The sequence below is a fragment of the Homalodisca vitripennis genome, chromosome 6 (assembly GCF_021130785.1).
Source record: "Homalodisca vitripennis isolate AUS2020 chromosome 6, UT_GWSS_2.1, whole genome shotgun sequence".
NCBI classification, from domain to species: Eukaryota; Metazoa; Arthropoda; class Insecta; order Hemiptera; family Cicadellidae; genus Homalodisca; species Homalodisca vitripennis.
Window position 1 is genome coordinate 111,592,543 of NC_060212.1, and position 22,081 is coordinate 111,614,623.

The 22,081-nt window shown below is 33.2% G+C and overlaps 1 protein-coding gene across 1 annotated transcript in view; it reads left to right on the forward strand.

Annotated features, from left to right (window-relative positions):
* Positions 1 to 397: 397 nt before the first annotated feature.
* LOC124365519 (ryanodine receptor-like) overlaps positions 398 to 22,081 on the forward strand; it is a 310,046-nt gene continuing 288,362 nt past the window's right edge. The window contains 1 exon segment of the mRNA XM_046821504.1: positions 398 to 597. Within this exon segment, the coding sequence (XP_046677460.1) occupies positions 544 to 597 (54 nt within the window). The 5' untranslated portion in view covers positions 398 to 543.

The following is a 22,081-nucleotide window of genomic DNA, read 5'->3' on the forward strand; positions in this document are numbered from 1 at the left end:
TCAAATGTATGAATTTTATAGATGAGAAAATAAATTTTATTTAATTTGACTTGATTCAAAATGCTTTTGATTTTATAGGTAATATTTTTTCCTCTTTCTTTCAAAAAGTATTTATGTAACCCTCCGCAGTTAAAATATAATACTCAGGTGCACAAATAGACCTTAATACTGGTTTTAATTCCTCTACGAAACCGATTCGAAAACGAAACGAAACTTTAGACCCAAGCACCTTTAGGCCTGAACATCATCAACCGGTTGAACAAACAACACCCGCTGTCCCTCAAGCCCACTCGTGAGGTTTCCCTGTTGTAGGTAAGCGAATATAAGTGAGTTACGCAAGGCTGTGTGGGGGGTGTGGAGGGGGGCGTCGCGGCGGCGGGGGGTGGCGACGCTCAGTACTGGGGGAGCGGCGTCAAGCGTCGCACTCCGTTACCTCGAGCGATAACTTTACAGTCTTCCGTTTGTGCCATGTGCGGCTAGGCCGGAGTGTTTGTTTGTTTGTTGTTTGTTGTTTGTTGCCTTGTGGCTGGAGCCTGAGTGACCATGGCTGACAGCGAGGGGGGCTCCGAGCAGGATGACGTCTCCTTCTTGCGGACGGTAAGTTGTCCAAAGTTGCCTGCAATTCTGTGAAATTCCCATGCGAAGTACACTAAATATTTGTTTTCGTCCTTGCAATATATTTTAACTTCAGAGTTATTTTTAGACGTAATATTGTAGATAACTTCAAAAGCAGCAATTTAATTGTTTTGTCGTGAATATGGCATGAGCTCATACTGAAATGCAGAAAATCTGAACCATGGTTACTACAAAGCTTGAGCTATAGTACTCGGTCGTAATCTTTCCGCAATACCCAAAGATGCCTGTCGCCTTCTATCAGCTCGAATGCCAGTAATGGTCTTACTAATTAATATATATCAATAGTTCACACCTTGTGTAAAACAAGCCCCTTAGGGACTATCGTCTATGGGCCTTCCTTTAGTTATTTTAATAACAGTAAGAAAAATAATCAGTACACACACACTCTTTCTACACATTATTTCTCTCATAAAAACCGTATATATTATAGAAAATTAACAATATGTCTTTCAATTATTTTGTTAAACAAATTCTTACATCCTATCAATTACATGTTTTATTAGGAATCAGACAAAAGAAACATTATTTGTACGAGTAATATATGTATGTATTCTCTTCATACAAAAATAAAAATCCAAATATTGGTGAACTCTTTACATTTTCGTACGTCTCAGCGTACTTCTTCAAACGTAACATTGAATATTGTATAAATATTTACAAAATTATTAAACTAACTAAAATATAAACAAGAAAAAAGAACTGAAATAGAATATATATATATATATATATATATATATATATATATATATATATATATATATATATATATATATATATATATATATATATCAGGTTAAATCGTGATGTTTAAAGTAAATCTCACATAAATATAGATTATAGAATAGGTAATATATACTATAGTAAAATAGCAAACTTTATAAAATAGATCCTTTTTTCAAATAGCTTGAGAAAAACCAACAAGGACTGTAAAAATATGAATATGTAATATTTATAAAACCAAAATACATTTCTATGCTATTGAAAACTATAAATTTATATATTATTAGTTCAATATTGCAACATGTGCTAAAGTATATTGTACACGAGGTTTATGTAATGATCATGAAAAGTAATAGTAAAAGTAGAAAATGGATTTCAAACCAATATTATATGTTTTTATTGTGGAATGTGTATGTACGAGAATGATGAGCGAAGCGAGTGATGTTGTGATGTAGGAACTCCTAATTAATTAAATATCCTAATGAGGATATTAATCTATTCGTAATCAGATTCTAGATTCTAGTCAGTCACAACTTTCCTTCCAACACTTGATCTTAAAACATGAATCTGAAAAAAACTGAAGTCGAAAATGCAAATCGTTATTCATAATTAGTTTTTTTTTAATTACCACGACTAACTCTGGGATCTCATACAATTCAAATGAGATCCTTAAGCATTAATTACTTACATGGCCTGGATACTTAAGGATACGCTCACTCATTACATTTCACATAAAGATACTAAAAGGGTTAAAGATATATGTCTATATTTAGTGCAATAATTTAGAGGAAATAATAGTAAGGTTTTAAATCACACATTTCACAATTTATGGGTTTAGATGTAACTGATTTAGTGAACATAAAATACTTTAACATTATAACATGGCGAAAAAGGATAATGTAAATTTAATGAGATGTGAAGATCTTTATCTGAAATATTCTGCAGGACGTTTTTTATTCGGTCGTACTACTGAAGTGTCTTGGAGTTAGTCCAACTCCTACTAGTAGTCGAATATAGGCTACTCTCTTGTGTTACTTCTTTCGCATGAAATATGAGTACAATATTTTGTGATAAATGTAAAACTTCTGATCTGAATCTTTCTTAGAATGTTGAACCGATAGATAACGTAAAACAATGATTCGTTCCTGGTCTCGTTACGTAAACTGAATAAACACATAGATAGAAGCGGCAATAACCGTACCTGCATATGTTCAAATGTACGTGAAAATTGAACATGAATTAATTCAGTTTGATTTTATGATTTATTTTGTGTATTCATATGCGTATTTCCTTCAATGCATGGGTGCTCAGTAAGGAAGCTAAAAATACTAATTAAATATTTCAACAAAGATGTCAAATATTCAAGAAGAATATTCCATACTACACAAGCTTATTTCTCTCATCAAAATAATGAATAAAGTTCATATAAACATGGTCCGGAAGTACGTTGTTGACGATTTATACCGGATTAAATATTTCAACTAAAATTCAGCTCCATTTATACCGGATTAAATATTTCAACTAAAATTCAGCTCCCTCAGTGAAAGTACTGAAATTTTTAGGAAGTTAATTGAGTTTGTTAATTACAAAATTTTTGTGTAAAATTAGCTAAAAAATCGTTTTAAACCTGTTCCAGAATTTTATATTCAATAGTTGAGGAGAAAATCGGGGTAAAGCAAAATAGGTTAGGGTCGAAAACACACTTTTGGGTTTACATTACAATAACTCCGTTAAATTGCCTGTAAACAAAGAAAAATGTTCAATAAAATTTGTAGATAATTAAAATTTATGTAAATAAAGTCAATAAACACGGAATAGCTTTCTTATAAGTTCAAATTTATTCAGGAACACGCAAAACTAAAAATTGTGAAAATCTCGTATTTTTAAATGTAGGCCAATGACACTCATAATAGTTTTTTTTGTAATAAACCCTTTGTATAGGACGTGAAGTCATTAGCTTATGCTTAAAAGTTGGATAATGAACATGAACTTTTACAAAGATTCATGAATGCTGCCCGAAAAATAATAAAAGCACAGTCCAATAATGTGAGAGACGTTTAAAATGACCTCTTTAAATGTCGGGCTGAAACGAGTATTAATAATGGAGGTGGACAGTTCTTGTAATACTGTTATCAATGTAAGTTCATTAAGTAATTTTATAATTAATACTGAGGATTATTTAAATACACTTTGGATTAAGCTTGATGAGTATGGCAGATCCCTCTTGAAACACCCTGTATATCAGCTTATATTGGGTGATTTCTTTTTTAAATATTGAATTGATTAATTGATTACACTAAAAAGGAATGAATCCATAATTCAAAAATAACTATTCTCAATTCTAGTACAATTTTATTTACCTTTAAGTGCCCAGCCACTTTATACATATTTGTAGTCATATTATGGCATTTAAATATAATATATTAATGGGATTTACGTATAAGTACTAAAAATACCTAGTGCCGTGTTAGTGGTTTAGCAACCAGCAAATAGAATTTTTGTTATTAAAGTCAAAACTGACTGTAACCAAAAAAACTCTATTTATTAAGCGTCTGGGAAAATTGTTTCTAGAAGACCCTGTGCTAGTCGAAATATTTTGAAGCAATAGAAACTAGTTTTGTTTACTTGGACTCGAGACATATTCTCTTCTATAGATTCTGTCATTTACTTAGTTATATTATATAAGGATATTTCCGAAATTAACGACTGAAAACGTAAATAAATTAAAAATAGTCCGTGTACATTCATAGTAAATACTTTGGTAGCCTATATGTTTATTGAACACTAAGAGGGTTTTCCTTCCAAATAAATATTAAAATAATATAAATTTTAAGATATGTTCAAAACAGATTATACTTATTGATAGTTAGGAAAAGACAACGACAGTTTACAGAACTGGATATTAAACTTGACTACGCTGTCAAATCTTCAAACCTTAAAATTTATCTGTTACTGTCTAAATCTACACTAAAATCTGTGTGGAGTATTTACGTTGATGATTATAAGATTTGGGCAATACGATTGAGTAAAATTAGGGGTTTCCTAAAAACAATGGTCAAAACCAGTGTTTCACACAGTTGATACAATTTTTAATTACTGTTTTTAAATGTTACCAACATTATTTTATGGACAGAACTATGGTAGTGTTGTAGGAAGAGAGTACATACTGGATGGAAGTTAATGCGTTTAAAAAGGATTTTTTTATAAAAATTTTTGTTTAATTAAACAGGTCCTAAATAATTTGCTAAGAAAAGTATTAAATAATTGTATACAGCAATTATAAAGGCGGAAGTGGTACATTTATACCCCAGCTTTCATATCCATTCCTCAAGGTTGAGTTATGAGTAACTCAAGCGCAGTGTCCACGTACCCTAGAGAGCTCGGCCTCAAACTCTCTAGCCTCCAAAAATTATCTAAACATAAACATTAATATTTTGAAGGCATTGTACAATGCACAACAGTAATTTACAGCAAAGAACTTACATTTCGAACCTTTCTGCACCTTTTAAACCTGTAGGTTAAAAATGTGGGCCATTTTTATTTCTTGAGGGCGAGAAAATATTTTAGATAAGTGACTGTTAAGAATGGAAATAATGTGCTAGTTTTTACTACACACGCTTAACTACAATCATCACACCAAGTGTCGCGTAACAGACTTCGCTGAGGCTGCTTACCAAATTTCTAGACTATAACTTTTCATTTTTGAGACGTCCTGCGCATAATTCATATACACATAGCCAAAAATAAAATAAATTTTGTTATCCCCATCAGACAAAACTTTATTTTTCTTGCCTTCTGAGGGATAGACTTTAATGACGTTCAGCCAAATTCCGTTGCACATGCACCATCATAGAACTCATTGTTGTATAGATGAAGTTCCTTATAATATTGAAAGTGTACAGATGAAACGTTTCTCGATATACCTCGCGGGAGGTTAGGCCACATGTGTTATTCTCACATTTTACAATCCTATTTCATTGCATTCAGTTTGCTTACGAAATAATTTATCCTACGATTTTGTCGTTATCATTATGGCTACCTATAACAACCAATAGTGTAATGTAATATAATGTGCACTAAGGCTTAGTAAAATCTTATGAGTGGCATGCACCATCACAGAACTCATTGTTGTATAGATGAAGTTCCTTACAATATTGAAAGTGTACAGATGAAATGTTTCTCGATATACCTCGCGGGAGGTTAGGCCACATGTGTTATTCTCACATTTTACAATCCTATTTCATTGCATTCAGTTTGCTTACGAAATAATTTATCCTACGATTTTGTCGTTATCATTATGGCTACCTATAACAACCAATAGTGTAATGTAGTGTAATGTGCACTAAGGCTTAGTAAAATCTTATGAGTGGCATGCACCATCATCAACCTAAACATTGTATATATAAAATAATAAAGCTTCATACATAATTATATAGGTCTATAGGTCAGTTCATTTTTGAGATACTTGCGGGCAGACAGAAAGACAAAAATTAAACTTTCTAGCTTATCGAGTGGCAGTCTTCGCAATCACCTATGATTGTATTAAATTATACAACAGATGACCGACCCAATGCTATAAATTAAAGCAAATTAAAACCCCTTGGACTGCTTTTGTGGAACGAGAGGTAGGTAGTATTATTTAAACTTAACATTTACAGTTAAATAGCGCAGCTCTAGCATCGTCTCTTATAACTAAATTGAAAAAGTCCCAAGAACCTCAGAACACCACGTCTGTATGAAGATTGTAAATCAAACTAACGCATAGCCATTAAATTTATCACGTAAACTTTTAGAGGAGGTCTTTATTAAAATATAGTTAATTAAAATAATAATACAGTATTGCCAGAAATCATCCTTGGACCAAAATGCATTACCATGTTTAACAAGAAGTAAGTTGTTCTTGATGCCAAAGGATGACTAATGCTATATAAAGGACAGATGCAGTCAGGGACGCAATGACGCTGTATATCTCAATAATGTCAGGTGCAGGGGGTACGCTGATTGATAACTGACGATAGAAGATAGATACAGACACACTAAACAGAGACAAGCTGACGCTGTAGATCTCAATAGTGTCAGGTGCAGTGAGTACGTTGAGTGATCACTTATTATAGAGGGTAGACACAGACACTAGACAGAGACGAGCTGATGCTGTAGATCTCAATAATATCAGGTGCAGGGAGTACGTTGAGTGATCACTTATTATAGAGGGTAGACACAGACACTACACAGAGACGAGCTGACGCTGTAGATCTCAATAGTGTCAGGTGCAGGGAGTACGTTGAGTGATCACTTATTATAGAGGGTAGACACAGACACTACACAGAGACGAGCTGACGCTGTAGATCTCAATAGTGTCAGGTGCAGGGAGTACGTTGAGTGATCACTTATTATAGAGGGTAGACACAGACACTACACAGAGACGAGCTGACGCTGTAGATCTCAATAGTGTCAGGTGCAGGGAGTACGTTGAGTGATCACTTATTATAGAAGGTAGACACAGACACTACACAGAGACGAGCTGACGCTGTAGATCTCAATAGTGTCAGGTGCAGGGAGTACGTTGAGTGATCACTTATTATAGAGGGTAGACACAGACACTAGACGGAGAGGAGCTGACGCTGTAGATCTCAATAGTGTCAGGTGCAGGGAGTACGTTGAGTGATCACTTATTATAGAGGGTAGACACAGACACTAGACGGAGAGGAGCTGACGCTGTAGATCTCAATAATGTCAGGTGCAGGGAGTACGTTGAGTGCCGCTGCTGTTATGAGGCCCTAACTCTTCCTTTACGATAGCCTGGGGAGAACAGGCGCAATCCACACGAAGTTCATGGAAGATTGCAGTAAATAAGAAGAGTCGTAGTGGAAGTGAACGTTTCGTAAAAGAACCTCGCTGTACTTTGGTTTTTATGTCGCTCCACTCGTTACTTTGCGATCTCTTATGCTTCGAACGCGGAAATTAATGTATTTTGTTATGTAATTGTAATTTGTAATGTAGTCTTCCAATGAGAAATTTATATTTTGTAAAATTGTATTGTAGCTCACTGAGAAAACTTATTTTTATTTATTAGTTTTAAATTCTATCAATGTACAAATTTTATATCCAGTATATACATGGCAATTATTTTACAATATATAGCGTGGAACTGAGAATTTCGTGATAGTCCCTAACAGTCAACAGTACGAATAAATTCTAAAGCTTAACTTAAATTAATAACTATAGGAATACGCCATACTACGTGTCATGAAAGAAGCTTCACAGATCTGTCATGTAAAATTTCAAGTCTATACTAAAATGTATTAATATATTACATGTTAGACTCGTACATCATTGTTCTCAAATTAAATTATTCTGCAATTTATCGCTGTCATTATGGTTGGTCACAATGTAAAAATGTTCCCCAATGTTCTAAGGCAAATCCCATGGAGTGACATGCACTACCATCATCCAACTCAATATTAATACAGTAATAGAGCTTCATGGGAGTCCATAGGACAGCAAGTCCTCGAGATATCGATGCAAATTAATCGTCGACCAGTTCTAAAAACATCGAATTCGTGTTGTAGCACACAAAAATGGATGCGTTAAATGCTTAACTTGCTCTTAACGTACGGTTGAAATAATTTCTGATATTAAAAAGTTCTTTTAGATTTATTAAAGTTTCTAACCTGCTTTTATTTATACTATACAATAAGTGAAAAAACTTATACACAAATGTAAACAATTAGACCAAAGTAATGAGCGTATAGATTTGGAATTTTTTCCAATCTAGGTTTAGTTGGAGTCAGAAAAAGTTTAAATTTGCAGTGATTGCCGTGTTCAATAATTTTATTACTGTACTTCTTAAAATATTATAACTCAGCTACTTTACCCTCATATGTAGTATACAAATCTTACACAAAGAAATTTTAAGTCTCTAGAATTTTATAGCATTTAACGGTACTTACCAGTAATTGTTTGCTTTACACTTTATTTTCAAATACTTAATATTTTGAAATTTATACACACCCTAAAAATGTGTAACATGATATTTTTTTATTGCGTTACGCGCATTGAAACATATAAACGTTGTGGCGTAGGCAAAATAACGATGTCCTCCTCAAAATCGGTTTATGAAGGAGGATAGATAGCGAACTTAACCCATAAGTTGTAAAATATCAGCCCCATACTAGAGTTTCTCTAACAGAAATTACACTAGTTCCGTGCTCAAAAACCTGTGTTTTATTGCACAAGTCCATTTGTAAAGATTTTTGGAGTTTTATTATTTTATCTGATGGACCACCATCTATGAAAGACATTTTTGGGAGACCTGTATTGAATATGACTGGTCAGACAGATTTGTCTGAAACAATGTACATATTACGTGTATTTCTGGCATTTCAAAAAGTGTTTGTGTAAAAAAGTCTCACGAAAATGGCATTCTTCAACTTAGGCATTCTTGTACAGAAGATTCTTTCTGGATTCTTAGATTTATAGCTACAGACAGAAAAAAAATTGCTCGTTCAAATTTATTGGTCGTCCTCGAGTCGTAGATTTTGCTGCATTTTGGTAAGGGAGTAATCAATATGATAACCATACAAGTGACTCATATACATGTGTTGTAATGTGTTGCCCGACTCCATAACGTCATGGGCCGTAAAGTTGCAAAGTTTCAGTTTGAAGCAATAAAAACTTTGCTTCACTTCCCGGTTGCTTTAACAACTTTGCTATCATAACCAAATTTACAGCACATCCCCATTATTGAGGATCACCAATGAATAAATGTTACCTTATATATAATCTATCCATTTCTGAGGTATACCTATTTTCAAATTATGTTCTAGTTATTTTACGTAGGGATATGATTTGGTATTTACTGTTAATTAAGATGTACCAAATATGGATTCCATTATCAATTTTCTAATTAATTTCGGTATATCGAAATTCGGATGCCAAGAGAAATAACAAAAATTAAGGAACTGCTCAATAGAGAGGTTATTTATCAAGGGATATACATTGAAGAATTTTTATAATTAACTATTACAAAGGAGTATTAAGGTTCGTATAAAAACGTAACGAAAGTCGTGACCAACTAATCGAACAAAGCTACCTCACTACACCTGTTACTATATTACATGTTAAAATTCCAAATTCCATTATGGAAGATTAGTTTTAAAATTCATTTATTTTAAAATTTTCTCGTTACCATCAAGGTTACCAATGACGCTAGAATAAACATATTCGCTAACTTTCAGCCAATTCCCATTGAGTAATATTATGCACCATCGTCGAGCTCGATATTGGACAAACAGACATACAGAAATACACTTTTCCCAGCCCCTCGAGTGAACCCATTCGCTGACGCTCAGCGAGTAACTAATAATAGTAACAAGCATCACTCGGTTTTCCTCTCTATCTCGGCATCTCATCAGACTTGTAATTGAGCGGTGGAATTAATTCCGAAGTGAATATTAATACTCTCTGAAACTCGTCATCCGTTCACCACATCTAGGGTTGTCTCAGAGTTCTTGTATTAATGAGATCTTACGGTACACCTTGGCTCTTCACGTAAACTAAAAAAGTTAAATGTATCTCCATAATAGCTGGAGTCATAGTATGGAATTATTATTACTTCATACATACGCGCACATACGTTAAAATTAGTATTCCACAGTTATTAATTGTTTTATATAAATATTTATTTACTGAGCATATTATCCGACATTCCACATATATCTCAAAAAGCAAATAGTTCCATTATGGTGAATGTTATAGTCATTTGACATTTTTGACTTTTATCTCAGGTATTGGGTTACTTTGTTGGATTGGTCAGTAAGGCTTCAATATGTTTTTTTTCTTACGTTCTCTCGATATATTGGTTTATTTTTCTATGTAGACAAAACGGAGTGCAATGATCTTCAATGTCCCTCAGTGGGTTTCTCAAGAACGAATTTAGCCATGGACATGACATCTTCCACATGCCTTCATTTCTATTTATAGACAACGTCATGTATGATTCATTGATGATGGGCATGTCCCTCTATAGAATGTGACTGAGTGTTGAAGCAGCATAACTATCAGTATGAAATCTTGTACACAATTCCATCTGTTGACTTAAAATTATGCAAGAAACCTTTTTTACACAGGCCTGAATTGATTCCACAATAGCATGTATCTATCTATCGGATTTGGCTGAGCTGCATTGAAGCCACTCACTAGAATCTACACATTTCTTAACTTTCTGATTGTATGTCTCTACACGAGAAATTTCTAGAATGGAATAAGGAATAGTTTAAAATGTTGCTGCAACTTCAGCGAGGCCTGTTACGTAAATCCCCTTGTTTTTCTAAACTAATTGACATTCAAAGCTCCATATAGGTTGTACTGTCCTTCCCCAATCCATTTTAAACTGAGTACCCCTTATTTATTATAAGACACGGGTAACCACGTATGAGAAAACGCACTATTCTTACGGCACCTTCTAAATTCCAGAGTTTCATTATCAGATAGTATAATTTACTTTCCTAACTTGTTGATCAGGTTTATTCCACAGATGAAAAACACTTGACAAAATAAATAAATTCTCCTCACTAGTCAAATATACTGGAGAAGTAAAAAGTGTGCATGCACCTCATATTAAAATTTTTACTATCGCACCTGAAAAACCAAACTCAGTATAAATCCATAGGATACAAAACTGCCAGTTTCGATAAGTATCACAATATTACTCGTGGCCCTAAATATAACAGTTTTGGCCAAAATTTTAAATATAAGACCCCGTCAAGTTACATATTATTTTAAAGGTATTTATGAGTTAAAACAATAAAAGATAGAAGTCCCTATCTCTAGCCGGTACAAAATGATGTTACATGACGTAACAGGGCCTATTCAATCCAAAACTGATGTCAAAACACACGTAACTTGTAGAAATCTGTTATGTGTATGTGTATACTACATTTCGTATTTTCCTACTGAGTTGAAAATAGGACATTTTTTATTTAAATGGAACCAACTATAATACAAAGTTTAACAAATCCATGCTTACAGTTTTTATGTGTAACAAAACCTTTTTAAATATCCAATTGAAAATGTATTATAATTGTTTGATGTGCTTAGAAGACAATTCCATGAACGTGAATATACAATTAAGCGTATCTGCATGCACAATTTTTACAATAATATAATTTGAAATCCATATAGCCTGTTTTTTAACTCTTGCTTGATAATTTTGAGGATTCTATACTAATAAGAAACTCATTTATAAGTATAGTTGTATTTTTATGATTTTTTAATGTTCTGTTGGCATGTATGTTTTTTATTTTTTATTAAAACGTATATTTTCTTAAAGTTCTATCATTTTGGTTATTTTTACTCGATATATTTAAGCTGTACGTCTTTTGGTTTCTAATAAAACTTCCTAAAAGATTTGTAAACTGCTTATGATTTGAGTAATTTTAAGTCAATCTTTCTAAATAGTTACCATATTGAAATGGATTATTGTAAAATTTTCATTATATTTAAAAAAAAATATATATTTAATAGAATATTGGATATAAATAATGAGAATTGTTTTAAAGTGAATTTTGGAACGGTTGACAAAGTAAAGTAGCACAGATTTCTCTAGAATTACAGTCTTGTGGTTAAAATAGGTTTTAATAGAAAAACAGACATAGACAGAGTACAACAAACCTTAAAACCCAACTATGGTTAAACATGGGTTTATTATTGCCCTAAAATATCAAACAAGTATTTAGAAACAACTTGAAAGAGAACTTGAATAAAACTTGAATAAAATTCTCGGGCCAGCTGTAAATGTTGAACTGAAGTAGAGAAGTGCACTGTGAAACATGAACATGAACAGACTGTAGAAAGAAAGAGGGAGGCAGATTTGTTCTGACAGCGAGGTTTGTCTGTTGCATAATTAAAGTCTTTAGACCGCATTATTTATGAATCCGTGGCCCACGGAACGATTTTATACATTTCACACAACAGTTTTGCCATTTTGTTGAGTAAACAACTGACAAGGGCGTTATGAATTACTTAGATATTCTTTTTATGTTTCAAAAATGTTGTTGTTAAATAGTTCTATAGCAGAAAGCTTCCTGAAATGCATATAAATTGGAATTTTAAAATATATCAAGTTCAAGTTGGAATTATTAAACTTTTTCCAACCAGGTGTTTACAAATGTAATCTTAATGTCTAATTATATATTCTTTACTTATGTAAGACATTTTGAAACCTGATCCCACTGCTTCACTCTAAATTTCCACCATTCCATTTTCCAATTGGTTTTTTTTCGGGTGTTTTTGTACTAAAAATCTATGTAGATGCATCCAAATTTATCAGAAAATACGTAGTTCACAGTTTTAAATCTTGTGGGTGGAGAATAAGTAAAACTTGAAGCTGCTAACTCAACAAAATTTCGATGTTATAGAACAATTTCAAATATATCAAACATTGAATCGCTTTGGGAACCATAAACACATTTTTATTTTACAAACAATGATTATTCATTGACTAATGGAGCAAAATTATATGAAAGAGAGTACCAAAAGAGAAGTTATGTTTTGTCTAATTAATATTGTAATTGTAAAACAACTGACAAAGGAAATAAGTGGAAGCGTGCAAAAACGGATTGACACTTCGTTATCAAAACATTATGTTTACACGGAAACACTCCAAAGTTCATCAATGATTTAAAATCAAATTCAAATTCAAATGACTTTATTTGTATTAAATATACAAAAGGGCGAATTTAGGGCCATAAGGGCCTGTCTTACAATTAACCCTAATATAATAATATAGAACTTAAGTCAAATAAAACTACTACTGTACATTTAAAATAAAACAAAATTATATAATAAAGGTATCTTTAAGAATTTGGTATAAATACATTCATACAAAAAATTCATACACACATTCACTAGCACCCTATCCGTCCTCCAAAACCTACCCCAACTAACCCGTCGCTGACATCGTTTCTAGCAATTTAGCTTTCAGTAAGGCTGCAAACCGATTTCGACTCCCTACTGACTTAATATGGTTAGGAAGGGAATTCCAAGCTCGACAAGCAGTAACGAAAAATGATTTGTTGTAAGTTGAGGTTCGATGGCGGGGAATAAGAAGCATTGATGAGGCCATTCTTGTCTCTCTTGCGCTTGTTTCAGAGATCAATTTGAATTTGTCAGCCAGATATATAGGCTCTCCAGAGTTAAGACTAGAATACACCAAAATAAGAATTTTTAATAATCTTGTATCGGCCAATTTTAGAATGGAATTTTGAATATAGATATGCGTTATATGATTGTCACGTCTTAGATCAAATACAAAACGTAAACAGTAATTTTGGCATCGCTGCAATTTGTTAGCCAGATCCACAGTCATATCATTAATTATAGAGTTACAATATGAAAAATGAGGAAAAATCAGTGATTTAAAACAAATTATCATTTTCTTTTGAAGCTTTTCATCCAGTATAACAAAACACAAATAATTAGTACAGACTGAGCAATTAATTTAATTAAGTTTTCTATGTATCTTCAGTTAGGTTAGGTTAGGCTAGGCAAGGTTAGGTTAGGTTAGGTTAGGCTAGGTTAGGCTAGGTTAGGTTAGTTTAGGTTTAGGTTAGGTTAGGTTAGGTTATGTTAGGCTAGGTTAGGTTAGTTTAGTTTAGGTTAGGTTAGGTTATGTTAGGTTAGATAAGAAAGATATATGAAAGCCATACTTTTATACTCTACAACGTACATAATCTTAAAAAAGCAGAATTCTTAAAATCCTTCTGGAAAGCCACTAAAAGAAAAGGAGGTTTCTGAGCCTTAAATGTCAAAAGCTTAGTGATAAAAATATACGAAGTCTAATTAATAATTTTCTCTAAAGGTTTTGAACCCATAACTATAATAATCTTTGGTTTTTAGCACGAGGACCATTTTAGCTGTCATCCAAATGGAATTGAGAAAATGTGTGATCTGAGAAACAAATAATTTCAGGAGAGAATCAAGACGAGGCGAATCAACAGTTTAGGGACTGCGAGTCTACCAGTGTTTTTGGATAGTTATACCTAAGTTGGCGAACTTTATGGTATGGGATCCATTATACAATATCCCAGTGAAAAAAGTTGTTGGGCCTGATTATGAGTACTAAATAGCTTAAGGCAGTACAGGCGGAGGTTAGTCTAGGAAGATACCAACAACCTTCCAACCTTTCAACAAGCGACCTTGATATTCTTTGGTTCAAATGGTCATGAACACTGGTACCCTGTAGCACTCAAAATAAAAATACCTATAATAGTTACAACAAACAAACACAACATCTGCCGAAAATTATTCGTTTAAAATAAATAGCATATATCTAAGCAAGCCTTGGTCTTTCGGGTATTTCAGTTTCAATAAGAAATAACAGTTAAAAAAACTTTAAAACATAGAATGCTCTTATCACAAGTTCCCTTATTGAAACTAATATTAGTCTAGAATATGACTTCGTACAAAACCCACGTTTTGAACAATAATCTATAAACTTGAAATTCAATTATTACATGCATTTTCAAGTTCAGTAAATTATTATTGTTAAACAATATTTTTATTACAATATCAGTATATATACTGTAAATTTATTTATTACAGGTTCATAATAAGAAAAGCGCTCAAGGTATAATGTTACCAGTTTTAATAAAAAGTGATTAAATAATTTCTTTAGATATATGGGCTTTTCTAAGCCTCGTAATACATATCCAATCTTTAAAAATCTTAATAAATATTTCGATTTGGATTTAACACTTTATGTATATGCATACCAAATACGCTCTAAACAACATACTAAAACCATACTATATTCAATAAAGTTTTGAACAATTCATTGTCATTAGCTACTGCAAAACTAAGCGTATTATTGTTTTATTTCGCTGCATTTAGCTTATTTTGCTGTCATAATGTTTATTACTGAATGTAAAAAGCAATGTGATTATTTTCTTCTTTATTTATTGTGTTATATTAGTTTCTTGTTTGTAATAATCATTATGATCCAAATCAAAGAGACGTTCCTTTTTGAAGAGTTATGAAATAATAATAACAGTTAATGTTCAAGAAACATTTAAAATGCACACAGAATGTGATAGCTATATGGTTAAGACGGCTCTGTTACAAAATACGTGTCATAAAAATCGATGGTCTGATTCGGTGTTATATCTTCTTCGGATATAGTTGGATCTCTTGTTCACTTTCTCTTACACGACGTAAACGAAGAGTGTCTGACATGTTTTCCCACAGACACAAGAGTGATTGCCGACATTTCTCTCTGCCTCTGTGTCAGGTATCAGCTGCGATATTGCGCCAATCCCTCTCTGCCAACCCTTTACCAACGTCTCTTTAACTTTTCCCACAGCTCAGTTTTAATTTTGTCAACGTACACTTAACCTGGCACAGCGAACTGTCTAATGTGGTATGTGATAATTAGTGGGATGCTGGTCCTACTAATTAGTGTGACAAGTGGCTTCACCGTGTAATCTAAGTTCCAAAATACCGAATGATGTTTTCCACACACACGGAAACATAGCAACATGCAACGCTGGAGTACGACACACGTGATGTATAAAGGTCTTGGTAGAGGTTTCATGCATGATTCGAAGTCTGTACATCATTGCGTTCCCGAGATACATCGCGGAGAGTTAGCCACCTTGCTATTGAATTTTATATTTTCAATGAAATAAACACGTGACGTATAAAGGTCTCGGTTGAGGTTGCATGCATGATTCGAAGTCTATACATCATTGCGTTCCCGAGATACATCGCGGAGAGTTAGCCACCTTGCCATTGAATTTTATATTTTCAATGAAATAAACACGTGACGTATAAAGGTCTCGGTTGAGGTTGCATGCATGATTCGAAGTCTATACATCATTGCGTTCCCGAGATACATCGCGGAGAGTTAGCCACCTTGCCATTGAATTTTATATTTTCAATGAAATAAACACGCGACGTATAAGGACTCGGTTGAGGTTTCATGCATGATTCGAAGTCTGTACATCATTGCGTTCCCGAGATACATCGCGGAGAGTTAGCCACCTTGCCATTAAATTTTATTTTTTCAATGAAATAAACACGTGACGTATAAGGTCTCGGTTGAGGTTGCATGCATGATTCAAAGTCTGTACATCATTGCGTTCCCGAGATACATCGCGGAGAGTTAGCCACCTTGCCATTGAATTTTATATTTTCAATGAAATAAACACGTGACGTATAAAGGTCTCGGTTGACGTTGCATGCATGATTCAAAGTCTATACATCATTGCGTTCCCGAGATACATCGCGGAGAGTTAGCCACCTTGCCATTGAATTTTATATTTTCAATGAAATAAACACGCGACGTATAAGGACTCGGTTGAGGTTTCATGCATGATTCGAAGTCTGTACATCATTGCGTTCCCGAGATACATCGCGGAGAGTTAGCCACCTTGCCATTAAATTTTATTTTTTCAATGAAATAAACACGTGACGTATAAGGTCTCGGTTGAGGTTGCATGCATGATTCAAAGTCTGTACATCATTGCGTTCCCGAGATACATCGCGGAGAGTTAGCCACCTTGCCATTGAATTTTATATTTTCAATGAAATAAACACGTGACGTATAAAGGTCTCGGTTGAGGTTGCATGCATGATTCGAAGTCTGTACATCATTGCGTTCCCGAGATACATCGCGGAGAGTTAGCCACCTTGCCATTAAATTTTATTTTTTCAATGAAATAAACACGTGACGTATATAAGGTCTCGGTTGAGGTTGCATGCATGATTCGAAGTCTGTACATCATTGCGTTCCCGAGATACATCGCGGAGAGTTAGCCACCTTGCCATTGAATTTTTATACTTTCAACGAAATAAACACGTGACGTATAAAGGTCTCGGTTGAGGTTGCATGCATGATTCGAAGTCTGTACATCATTGCGTTCCCGAGATACATCGCGGAGAGTTAGCCACCTTGCTATTAAATTTTATTTTTTCAATGAAATAAACACGTGACGTATAAGGTCTCGGTTGAGGTTGCATGCATGATTCGAAGTCTGTACATCATTGCGTTCCCGAGATACATCGCGGAGAGTTAGCCACCTTGCCATTGAATTTTATATTTTTAATGAAATAAACACGTGACGTATAAAGGTCTCGGTTGAGGTTGCATGCATGATTCGAAGTCTGTACATCATTGCGTTCCCGTGATACATCGCGGAGAGTTAGCCACCTTGCCATTGCATTTTATATTTTCAATGAAATAAACACGTGACGTATAAAGGTCTCGGTTGAGGTTGCATGCATTATTCGAAGTCTATACATCATTGCGTTCCCGAGATACATCGCGGAGAGTTAGCCACCTTGCTATTGAATTTTATAATTTTAATGAAATAAACACGTGACGTATAAGGTCTCGGTTGAGGTTGCATGCATGATTCAAAGTCTATACATCATTGCGTTCCCGAGATACATCGCGGAGAGTTAGCCACCTTGCTATTGAATTATATATTTTCAATGAAATAAACACGTGGCGTATAAAAGTCTCGGTTGAGGTTGCATGCATGATTCAAAGTCTGTACATCATTGCGTTACCGAGATACATCGCGGAGAGTTAGCCACCTTGCCATTGAATTTTATATTTTCAATGAAATAAACACGTGACGTATAAAGGTCTCGGTTGACGTTGCATGCATTATTCGAAGTCTATACATCATTGCGTTCCCGAGATACATCGCGGAGAGTTAGCCACCTTGCTATTGAATTTTATATTTTCAATGAAATAAACACGTGGCGTATAAAAGTCTCGGTTGAGGTTGCATGCATGATTCGAAGTCTGTACATCATTGCGTTCCCGTGATACATCGCGGAGAGTTAGCTACCTTGCCATTGCATTTTATATTTTCAATGAAATAAACACGTGACGTATAAAGGTCTCGGTTGACGTTGCATGCATTATTCGAAGTCTATACATCATTGCGTTCCCGAGATACATCGCGGAGAGTTAGCCACCTTGCTATTGAATTTTATATTTTCAATGAAATAAACACGTGGCGTATAAAAGTCTCAGGTTGCATGCATGATTCGAAGTCTGTACATCATTGCGTTTACATCGCGGAGAGTTAGCCACCTTGCTATTAAATTTTATTTTTTCAATGAAATAAACACGTGACGTATAAGGTCTCGGTTGAGGTTGCATGCATGATTCGAAGTCTGTACATCATTGCGTTCCCGAGATACATCGCGGAGAGTTAGCCACCTTGCTATTAAATTTTATTTTTTCAATGAAAAAAACACGTGACGTATAAGGTCTCGGTTGAGGTTGCATGCATGATTCGAAGTCTGTACATCATTGCGTTCCCGAGATACATCGCGGAGAGTTAGCCATCTTGTCATTTAATTTTATATTTCCAATAAATAAATGAAGTTTCACCCGAATGTTATTCTGCATTTCAATTAATTTAAAAGTGAATATACACTACCATCAGTTACTGTTACTATAAACTGTTACAAACTTACATAATTATTTTATCTTTAACTTTGTATTTCTAGTTTGAGATGATGCGATTAATATGATTGTTAAATTTATTTTATTTCTTGTAAATGCACCGCAATAAATCTTATAAATAAATAAAGATGGAAAGTTTCTTTGAGGCCTAGTTTGAACCCTCTCGGTTAAACCCCCTCCGATAAACCTTTAGGTACCCGTCCATTTCATCCCCACCAAGACCGGTCGATCCCGGCTGACGATCGGTTCCCTTGGGAAAATTCATCTATAGATTCCACGATAACTTAGATCGTGTTCTTACACAATTACAAATTGGTTCTCGACTCCAAGACTTGTAGTAACTTAGCGACTGAGAACTCGTATAACCCAGTTATCTATTATCAGTAATAATTCAGTTATTCAAATAGTTCAATCAAGTAACTTAATAACCTAGTAACATTATTCAGCTATCTAATAATTTTATATAATTACGAGTACTTCTGGAATCCTAATAATATTGTAAATGTGAAAGTGCCTTTGTTTCTTTGTTTTGCTTTCACGCGTAAACCATTCAACCAACTGTACTGAATCCCATCTTGGTTTCTGAAGTTGTGAAATATTCATTAAAAGAGCATGTCTAATGAATCAACTGTTCTGTGTAAACATTGCTTATTACGAGTTTTTCGTAACTCGTATTTTCAGTTAACATGTATAGTGAGTACATTCTGAAAGTGATAAAAATTATCTCTCACGCCTATCTATATATTAAAACGATTTCAGCGATTATGTGAGTAGACTACTCATCTACCTTAATGCCCTAAAACATAAGATGGTCAGAATTTGACACCAAAGACTTCGTTTGAATCAGTCAGCAAGAACTTATGCTAGATGAAAGTTCGCTGGACTGTGCTTCTGAACTAATGCACCAATTTTCCAGCTGTAGATATTCAAAACTATTAAGAATGTTTTTCGGTTTATAAAGAAACAAACGCGTATCATTCATTGGCAACGTACATTTTTATAAAATATGAAACATTATATCTAAATACAATGTTACTATATAACATTTACTATAAGTTTAAAAACTTATATAAAATCCTTTTTAGATCAATTTTGACAGAAGTAGGCTTCTCAGAGCTGTGCACGTATATATCTTTTTTTTATCAGGAAAGAGGCAAAATCAGCAATGGAACAAAAAATACTAACAGAGAAGTAAATTACAATGACAATAAATATACACTTTTTTACGTATGACCTTCATCGTGGGCAGGAGGCAAACTCAACATTAGCGTCAGAAATATAACTCATCGAACCAGAAGTGTTCATATAGGTGCCAAACCTACGAAATTGCATGCGAAACCACGAGTAACTGCTAGTAATTAATATAATAATAAGCTACTCAACAACCAATTATGAAGTTATCTTGTAACCTGACAGTAATCCAATTAGCAAGCATTAGTATAGGCTTAATCCAACCTATTATTAGACAGGAGTATCATAGCTGCTAAAGACCTAGTAATGCTCCAATGACATAGGTACCAAGTAATGTAACCCAGCTACTTTGTAGTATATACAGTAAATATACTTTGATTTATTCGAACTAATGTGGCAACTTCTTTTGTTTAAAATGGATTAACGTTGACGTTATAATTTGATAGGATAACAGGACATTTTCCAGCGTTATCTGTTACAAAAATAGAATGATATAATTCAAAGAATAGGATTTTTACTTGTATTTATGTCTAAAAATCTAATACATCTGGTTAGATTAAAATTCTTGCGCCCTAATGTCATCGGATACATTTATTAAAAAATTACCTCTTAAAAATAAAAAACACCTAAAGGTATTAAAAAAATATTTTGTTTACATACATCTTATACAGTTTATTTAATAAACTACGGTTTATAGTCATAAAGCAACTAATACCTAACTGTATTTTACAATTGAAGCAATTTACTCGAAGTATATAAAATTTTAAAAAATAATTATAGAAAAATTTTCTGAATGTAAAAATGTTCCATATAAGTAATGTGTTAGTATTTTCATATTTAAATTGATAAAACGTTTTATTGGCAAATAGCTTCGTACAGTCAACCACTTCATTACGTTATCAATATTTTCCTGTTAAACTTTATTTCAAATATTCTTCAAAATCAGCAACATGTAATAATGAGAGTAAGTTGAAACATTATGGGCTAACTAAAACTAATCTAGTACAAATATTCGGAGTCAAAATCATTATAAACTAAATCCACTTTAGGGATATTTAATGTTAATACTTACTTACCTAAAAACAAGAGTTAGATCAATTTTTACATTATTGACGTATATATTTTTTACAACGATTGAAATATTTTACATATTTGAAATTTTTTAGAATGTACAAGGAATATGATATAGATGTCTCCAATGGGTTTTATGTTTCTATCCTCTAGACTGGACTTTGGAACCTATAAAGTGACCTATTCGACCTCTTCACACCCATTTCCTTAGACAACTTCCAGAGTTAATTTTATTACAGTGCTGTATTTTATCCTTTAAATAATGTCTCCTAAATATCACTTGACCTATTCTTTCGTTATGGTTATTTCTTAAACTTCAGCAGAAGTCAGAAAGTTTGAAAGCAGCCTCCAATTCTGTTATAGTCGTCAGAAACACCTAGTTACTTAACAAGTAATTTCCAACTACCGATGTAATGTATTGCCAAATTTCCCATGTGATGCCTGAAACTGTATTGCCTTCTTTGACAGCCTAGCTTCAAATGCAGGACTGAATAGGCAAATTTGACTGAACTATAACAAAAAACATTAAAGAACTTCAAATATATTTGTAACTTTCGTTATAATGGGGACTATAATGTTTTTCTCTTGCAATTTTTCGTGTAGTTTTATTGAAATAGAGTTTTTTCGTTAGTTCATTACTTGATTATAAAGTAATATTTTGATATATCATTTTCTAATAAAATAAAATATCAATGTAATAAAATGTAATATAACAGAAAACATTAAAGAACTTCAAATATATTTGAAACTTTCGTTATAACGGGGAATATCATGTTTTTCTATTGTATTTGTTTTTGTGTTGTTTTTATTGAAATAGGGTTTGTTTTGGTAAACTAATTATTGGGTTATAAAATAATATTTTGAGGTATAATTTACTAGAAATAAAAAATAAACAATGCATAATAATGTAATATAACAAAAACATTAAACATGAAATATAATTGTAAATTTCGTTATAACTGGGAAGGAATATCATGTTTT